This window comes from Bacillus rossius (genome assembly GCF_032445375.1).
Source record: "Bacillus rossius redtenbacheri isolate Brsri chromosome 4 unlocalized genomic scaffold, Brsri_v3 Brsri_v3_scf4_2, whole genome shotgun sequence".
In the NCBI taxonomy this organism is placed as follows: Eukaryota; Metazoa; Arthropoda; class Insecta; order Phasmatodea; family Bacillidae; genus Bacillus; species Bacillus rossius.
Genome location: NW_026962011.1, coordinates 8,331,910 through 8,340,233, shown reverse-complemented (window position 1 = coordinate 8,340,233; position 8,324 = coordinate 8,331,910). Strand labels below are relative to the sequence as shown.

The 8,324-nt window shown below is 36.7% G+C and overlaps 1 protein-coding gene across 1 annotated transcript; it reads left to right on the top strand.

Moving 5' to 3' along the window:
- Positions 1 to 1,310: 1,310 nt before the first annotated feature.
- Positions 1,311 to 7,435, top strand: LOC134542067 (loricrin-like). The gene is made up of 2 exons (XM_063385955.1): positions 1,311 to 1,424; positions 4,178 to 7,435. Exons 1-2 carry the CDS (start codon positions 1,413 to 1,415, stop codon positions 6,071 to 6,073), a joined length of 1,908 nt encoding a protein of 635 aa, XP_063242025.1. The 5' UTR covers positions 1,311 to 1,412; the 3' UTR covers positions 6,074 to 7,435.
- Positions 7,436 to 8,324: the final 889 nt, after the last annotated feature.

Here is an 8,324-nt window from a genome sequence, read left to right as displayed (position 1 = left end):
TTAATAACACAAAATTCATCCTTAGTGTTTTTATTTTTTGTACAATCGGCACATAAATAAATTTGCATAGCCAATGTTAAAATTTTAATTTAATGGTTGGCTTAAAAATGTAGACTTAAAATGTTTATTTTTAAATATTTCCGGTATCTTCCCCCTTTTTGTCTGGAGGCTTTTATAACCAACCAAAAATGGGAGGGGAGCCTTCGGTGAAGCCATTCTCCCAAATATTAAGGTCCCAGAAAGTCTAGGGACACCCAGGACCATAACTAGAATAGTTTCCACCCTGGGAAAGAATTAATATAATGTTCCCTCCATTTTTTATAACGAAACAAAAAAAATCATTCCCCAAAACCTCTAATCGCCACTTTATAATAATTCCACTGCAGTATTCGAAATATATTTGTAATTTAATTTAGATGGTAAATAAATGTATTTATATACAGTCATTACAAGTTGGGTAGTACGTGGAAAATACCAATATTTAAATATTTGAAGATATACATGTATAATGGCGCGCAAATCTGTAGTAATGTCAAGGGGGGGGGGGGGGGTGGCCCGCGAAAATTACCAGTCCGAAGGGGGTAGTGGGTTCATTGCCCGAGAGTTCTGCCCGTCGTGTCTGGATACGGTCTATGTTGTATACTACCATTATTTTGGCCTGCATGCATGCAATAAGCAGAAAACGTTAAAATAATTAGAAATATCTCCATAAGACGTAGTATTGACGTCAAACCCGTTTCACAGTTACGCTTTTGCAAAAGCAGGCATGGCCAACATCCCCCCTTCCCTCGGTAAGGGAATTCTTAACTTCGGGGGGAAGCCCTCTGCCCTTTTGGTATCTACGCCCATGCATGTATTTTTCAATACAAATAATTCAGTTTATCCACCCTAAAATTTTTTTGTGTTCTAACAATAAGATCTTCAAGTAGAAATTACCCTGCCAGTTTAGCGCCCTGCGCCCTTCCCTAAATGCGACTCCCGGGGATCAACTCTCTTCTGTGCTCTCTAGTTACGTCAACCTGCGGCTCCATCAAAGCGGGGCATCGGAGCAGTGTAATGCGGCGCGCGTGCTGACCGCAGCTAATCGTACTCTTACTCACGATAGCTGCATATCGGAAACGTCCAAGCACTACGGAGCTGTTAATTTACTCCAAGTCAACCGCATGGACTTGCGAGGTGTTTCGCTGAAACTTCGCGTCTCGGAAAGGAATGGTAACGTAGCCGGCTATCAAAACTGATTAGCTCTTCGCACAAATATTCCGAGCCAAGATACGCGTGGGCCCATGACTCCGACACATTGGGAGCACTCCTGTCGTGGTGGTATATAACCCCCAGTGGTTCCTGACTAAGAAGCACACTCGACAGAGCGTCCCACCACTACATCCGCTAGGGGCTCACGAGACATACGCACTATGTCGACCAAGGTAAGTGATGCATTTGGTTACAAAGTATTAATTGGTCTCTGAGGTTGCTATTTTCTTTTTGGATCATGCAGTTCTGACAAAAATGCAGTATAAAGGTGAACTAGATAAAGAAATAATAAAAAGTAAGATGATTCTTAGACTTTTAACTTTTTTTCAATTTTTTGTATGTCTGCTCAGGGTACTCACACGGAATTGAGCATTTTTATGCAATTTTTTTTTTTTACCGTGATGTGAAGAAAATTTCAAAAGATCTGACTAAACCAATTCATTTTTTGGAAAAGGAATAACTTGAGCTATTAGGAGTTACCAAATGACCATTGATTAAATGTACGCCAATTATTCAAAAAGTTATATTAGCTATGTAACGTCTTAACTAGTTTTAAATTTTTGAAAATTTTAAAAGTTAAAATATTTACACAATTCTGATTACCTATAACGCAGCGTAGAGTGTAATTCTGCAGGTAGATTATCTCTGTGAAATTCAAATTTCAAACTGACATAATGTATTACTAATTCTGGCTGTCGGTAAACGTATACAGCTAATAAATTAAAGCAAAATGATAACCTAAGAATAATAAACTGATAATTTAAATGCTTGAACAATTTTGTAATTTCTTTTAAACCTACGACACTAGAGCTTTGAAACAGTACAATGAAAAAAAACTGGACTTGCACAAAAGATTCCTTTGGTAACCTGTTGCCAAGAAATAGTTTGTACTACTACAACAAATATATTGTAAATTTGTACAGCACATTTCTATGATATTTTTGTATAAACGTAACACGTATTTTTGTAAAAATACTGAAATTTTCCTGTCCCGCTTACGCTTACGAGAATTGGCAAATAATTAAAAATTTTAATTGAAGTTTTATGTAGGTAAGCAAACCTAGGTAAGTATAATCGAATAATCAACAAATGTTTTCATTTTGTTGTTAATGTACGAAGTAAGTACTGGTATACCATTCAGGGAACTGTTCACTAATACCTTTAACTAATGTAGGTACTGTGACAACTTAAAGCTTACATGCCCGAACAAGAATTCAAACCTAGTGTTACTACGAACATGTTTTGTAGGGTTAAAATTTCTTTCATGTAAATGTACAAATATCTGTAATTTTACACTATTATCGTAGTTATGTTTACACAAAATTTTACACTATTTAGGAAGCTGGCGTTTTGCAAACACATAATCAGCGATGAGAACAAAGTGTGGTAACCGAGAATTTAGGAACACGACCAACGCATCCGTCGTTTCACTCCTTATTCGCGTTGCAGTAGGACCAATTGTAAAACTTAATGTAAAGAATAGCGAAGATTATCGTGAAACGTCGTGATTAAGCTTTAAGTAAGTATTCTTCTCCAAACATCGCGTGTGAAGAAACTGAGATGTTAAAGCCCCTCAGAACATTTCACTATTTTTCTCTCGTTAGTGACGGGTGAGTAAAGAAAACATTTAGCCACTTAATCAAGAAGATAATTCATAATTATGGCCACACACGATGTAAGATGTATTGACTGGTCCTAAAATTAAAATGGTGTCAGAAATGAAAAACAATAATGGTCATAAGCAGTTTAGCGTACTTTGATTTTTAAAGGTAAAGTAAATGGAGGGTTATGCATTAGAGGCTTAGTGAACTAGCCGTGGTCTTCTCATCGTGCATAGGGAAACTATGACATTTGACCATGAAATTATATGATGAAGAAATAATGACAAGGGTGTATTCAAGGCGCGTGTGTACTTTCAAGAATATTTACCGGATGTTTCATGTGTAAAAAATATTCTGAAAACACGCATTTCAGCCGTTTTACAACATCTAATAAATAAAGTTTAAGAACAAAATACAGAAACATAGCTATCGTTCTGCCCTCAGCGCATTTTTAAATATTTTTCACAAACAGACCCCACTCTGAAATTTAGAGCTGTTGTCAAATTGTGTGGTTTCTTCTGAAGCTCTGCACACCGTATGTGTACCCAGGGGGATTGTCTTCTTAACATGAGTCATCGAGACATATCTCTTTCAATTTTCTAACGGCCAATATTAACATAGGAAGGCCACGTGCGAGAACATATAAAAATTTAAAATTTCGTTGCATTAATATAAACGCAGAGTGCATATAATATTCAGAAATCATTTACATTTCAAATTTTATATAAAGGCGAAGAAAGATTAAAAAAACTATTTTCTTTGAAACGCTTTGTCCTCTACGACGGCTCTATGACTTAAGATTTAAATAAGATTTAATGCGCTGTCCATGCAAGGGTTTCATTGAAGGAAGCTAATGAGTGCAATTGTATAGAGTGCCAGGACGAGAGGAATAGTTCGGGAAGAGAACACTAATACTTCCGTTGGAAAACTAACATCTATTCATGTGTAATATAAAAATATCTGAGAATCATAAACATTTATGAGGAAAGTAATACAGAAGGTCAAATGTATACGTGAATATTATTACAATCTGATTTAAATAACTAGATATATAAAGATGTAATCTACATCTTAATCATGACATACATTATGATTAAATGGTACTCATTTCGGCTTTGTTTACAAAATATGCATTACAATTTTCGGTTAATGGTTTCCAAGATCAACACAAATAACTTTAATTTGCTTGATGTGATACAGATATCTGAATATATAATACAAAATATTATAAATTTTCTCATGTCAATGGATGTTGTAAATTACAGCAGATAATTCATATGGTATAAGCAGGATTAATACTAAGTCATAATTTTTTTGTGTTGCAGGTAGTCGTCATAGCCATCGTAGTGCTTTTGGCCAACAAGTCTTACGGGGACGTCACTAACACTGGTGAAACATGTGGCTGTAAAAGTAACTCCAGAGTACACAACGATAGTCATGGTATGAAAATCAGTAGCTCTAGAGGACATGGAGCCCATAGTTCAGGTGGCAACGGAGGACAGAGTGCAGGCTACGGAGGACAGAGTGCTGGCTACGGAGGACAGAGTGCTGGCTATGGAGCACAAAGCATGGGAAAAGGAGGTTGCAGCACTGGGCACGGCGGACAGAGCTCTGGCCATGGAGGTCAGAGTACTGGCCATGGAGGACAGAGTAATGGCTTCGGAGGACAGAGTTCTGGTTATGGAGGAAAAAGCACCGGAAAAGGAGGTTACAGCACTGGCCACGGAGGACTAAGTTCTGGTCATGGAGGACAGAGCTCTGGCTACGGAGGACAGAGCTCTGGCCATGGAGGACAGAGTACTGGTCATGGAGGTCAGAGTACTGGTCATGGAGGACAGAGTACTGGCTACGGAGGACAGAGTTCAGGCTATGGAGGAAAAAGCACCGGAAAAGGAGGTTACAGCACTGGCCATGGAGGACAGAGTTCTGGCCATGGTGGTCAGAGTACTGGCCATGGAGGACAGAGTAATGGCTACGGAGGACAGAGTTCTGGCTATGGAGGAAAAAGCACCGGAAAAGGAGGTTGCAGTACTGGCCACGGTGGACAGAGCTCTGGCCATGGAGGACAGAGTACTGGCCATGGAGGACAGAGTACTGGCCATGGAGGACTGAGTACTGGCCTTGGAGGTCAGAGTTCTGGCTATGGAGGAAAAAGCATCGGAAAAGGAGGTTCCAGCATTGGCCACGGCGGACAGAGTTCTGGTCATGGGGGTCAGAGTACTGGTCATGGAGGTCAGAGTACTGGTCATGGAGGACAGAGTACTGGCTACGGAGGACAGAGTAATGGCTATGGAGGAAAAAGCATCGGAAAAGGTGGTTCTAGCATTGGCCACGGCGGACAAAGTTCTGGCCATGGAGGTCAGAGTACTGGCCACGGAGGACAGAGTACCGGCCATGGAGGACTGAGTTCTGGCTACGGAGGACAGAGTACTGGCTACGGTGGACAGAGTACTGGCCTTGGAGGACAGAGTAGTGGCTACGGAGGACAGAGTACTGGCTATGGAGGAAAAAGCATCGGAAAAGGAGGTTCTAGCATTGGCCACGGCGGACAGAGTTCTGGTTATGGAGGTCAGAGTACTGGCCACGGAGGACAGAGTACCGGCCATGGAGGACTGAGTTCTGGCTACGGAGGACAGAGTACTGGCTACGGTGGACAGAGTACTGGCCTTGGAGGTCATAGTACTGGCCATGGAGGACAGAGTACTGGCTATGGAGGACATAGTATTGGCTACGGAGGACACAGTATTGGCATTGCAGGACAGAGTACTGGCTATGGAGGACATAGTATTGGCTACGGAGGACACAGTATTGGCCTTGCAGGACAGAGTACTGGCTATGGAGGAAAAAGCATTGGAATAGGAGGTTGCAGCATTTCCCACCAAGGAAAAAGCAGTTCTCACGTAGGTAAAAGTTATGGAATAGCAGGTCACAGCTTTCCCTACGGAGGACAAATAATCGGTTACGGTGGCCTCAGTTATGGTCTTGGAGGAAACATTTATGATCTTAGGAGTCACATCTATAACAGCCATGGTTTCGCCCTAACAGGCAACAGCAAAGGCTCCCATAGCCATCATTTTGACGTCGACGACCACGATGATGATGAAGACGACATTGATGACGACGACGACGATGATGACGACGACGATGATGACGACGACGACGACGATGATGATGATGGGGACGACGATGACGATCGTGACACTGATGAAGATAAGGACTAGTGTATAATGAATGCAAATAAAATAATTTTTAATATTTTACACTACAGTTCCCGGAAGACTGGACTGGTATTGCTTTGAAATAGCTTCTTTAATGTTTGTTTTCTATATATGAACATGTTTATTAAGACATAGAGACTATTGCTTACAAACTCATGAATATGTCACACAGCCTTCATTTTAGTTGGTTGCAATTGCTCCGAATCAGTGAAATTAGACTGAGAAGTAGTTGAAACAGCTCCTTTTTGAGAACTAGACTTTTACAGTTGGTTCTGTTATTAAATGTTATTTTTTCATCGGTTTTTACACTAATTCTTCAGTGAGTTCCTTACTAAGGTTCACAGTGAAGTACATTGATTTACTAGCCAGTAAGCTCTTGTTAGCAAATTCTCAGTTACATTTTACAGATTCAAGTTAAAAATTTAGATTTAGAATGTACTATCTGATAGCTGTGCATGCCCAACAGTTTTTAAAATACTTTATGTAAGTTTCAGTAGTGGTTTACATTTTTTAATTTATTTAGATCAAGAAACCTTAATTTTTTGAATACTTATTTTTATTTTTGGGTGTCTAAATACGTTTGTTGATGATTTAATTCTATTGTTAATTGGCATGATATTACATAATGTTTAAACTACCACAGTTTCATTCATATTATAAACGTGGACAATTTTATGTCAAATAAAAAGAGTCAAGTCAATGTGTTTATCTATTATTTATGTACTAGAATTAAATAATTTTAAGAACCAACTAAAGTAGTAGTCATTATGTTTTATTGAATTACTGTTTATGAATCAAACATTACATGTAATTCTTACCTTAAAATTATACTTGTATGCGATGTAACACCAATACTAATCACCTCTATTTATAATATTGTTAGTATGAATAACCAAAAGTAATTTTTTTCCAGCTTAATTATTTGACGACATAAATACATATAACTAATTTCATCCTCGTTATCTAAATTCTTTAACCCTATCTTTTAGTTATTGCTTATCTTCAGTTTATTTTAGATACAATTTAAATAGCTTATTACGGTGTCTCTTAAATATATGTTGCTAAAATGTTTAGCAAGTGTTCCTGCTGGTGTAAATAATATTATTTCTAACTATGTCCACCATAATTAATCTCTTATGTGAAAGCTATTTAAATGATGAAATATCTTTATTTCTGGCATGTGAATTAAAAAATAAACACTGACAATGTAATATAAAATTAGACATATTAATAACTAGTCTAAAAATGTTACAGTTATTTAGTTGATACTAAATTTTAAAATCACGGTGTTAGCAACTTTCTTTGTATTATTTAGTTAAAAAGATTTATTATTTTAATAGAATTATAAGAGTTCCACTGTAAAATCTATATACCTTTTCTATATAAGTGTTTTTCTACTTTTGTACAATAAACTCAAATAAATAAAATTTTTAAAAGAATTCATTTTTATTTTTAATTTCAAACCGTACACGTGCGTTTATTTTGTAAAGAAAGTACATTAGTTGTTTTTATAGCGTGTATTTGTTTATTAAAATTTGCAATAAAAATCAGAATATAAGATATTTCTGTTAAAGGGGGGAAAGTTTGACACATACTGATTTTTATTTTAAATTATGCAAACTTTGATAGTTGAACATTAACCAAAGTTAAAATGAACATAATTGAAAATAATGATATTATATTACGGTCTAATTAATTAACTACATAGAAAAATATACTTTATGTAATTTTACAAGGGATTCCTTTGATAATCTGTTGCCAATAAAAAGTTTGTAATACTAAAATAAATAACTTTGAACAACAAATAACTATGGTTATTTTTGCACACATAAATGAAAAACTATTTTCGAGATAACACTCAGAATTTCTTACAAAAATGGGTGCTAAATTTTATATATTATTTGATATTTCATTCAAACTATAACTATGGAAAATATAATCCAATATTAAACAATTTTAGTATTTTTTTTGTGACGTGCTGATTATTTACGCAGCTAATACTGGAAAGCTATTTTGGCATTGGTTTAACTACTGATGGCATCTTAAAACTTTGTATAAAGCTGTGTATTAATGAAAAGAACAATTGTTCTACAATTCAAACACTTAATTGGATTTTTCACCATATCATATCTCCAAAATATAGCTTAAATGTTGCTTGACAATAACTGATGATGGTTAGTAAGTACGAATTAAAATTTACGTGTCTAAACATATTTACATCCATACACAGAAAATTTTTTCGGAATGTATGAAA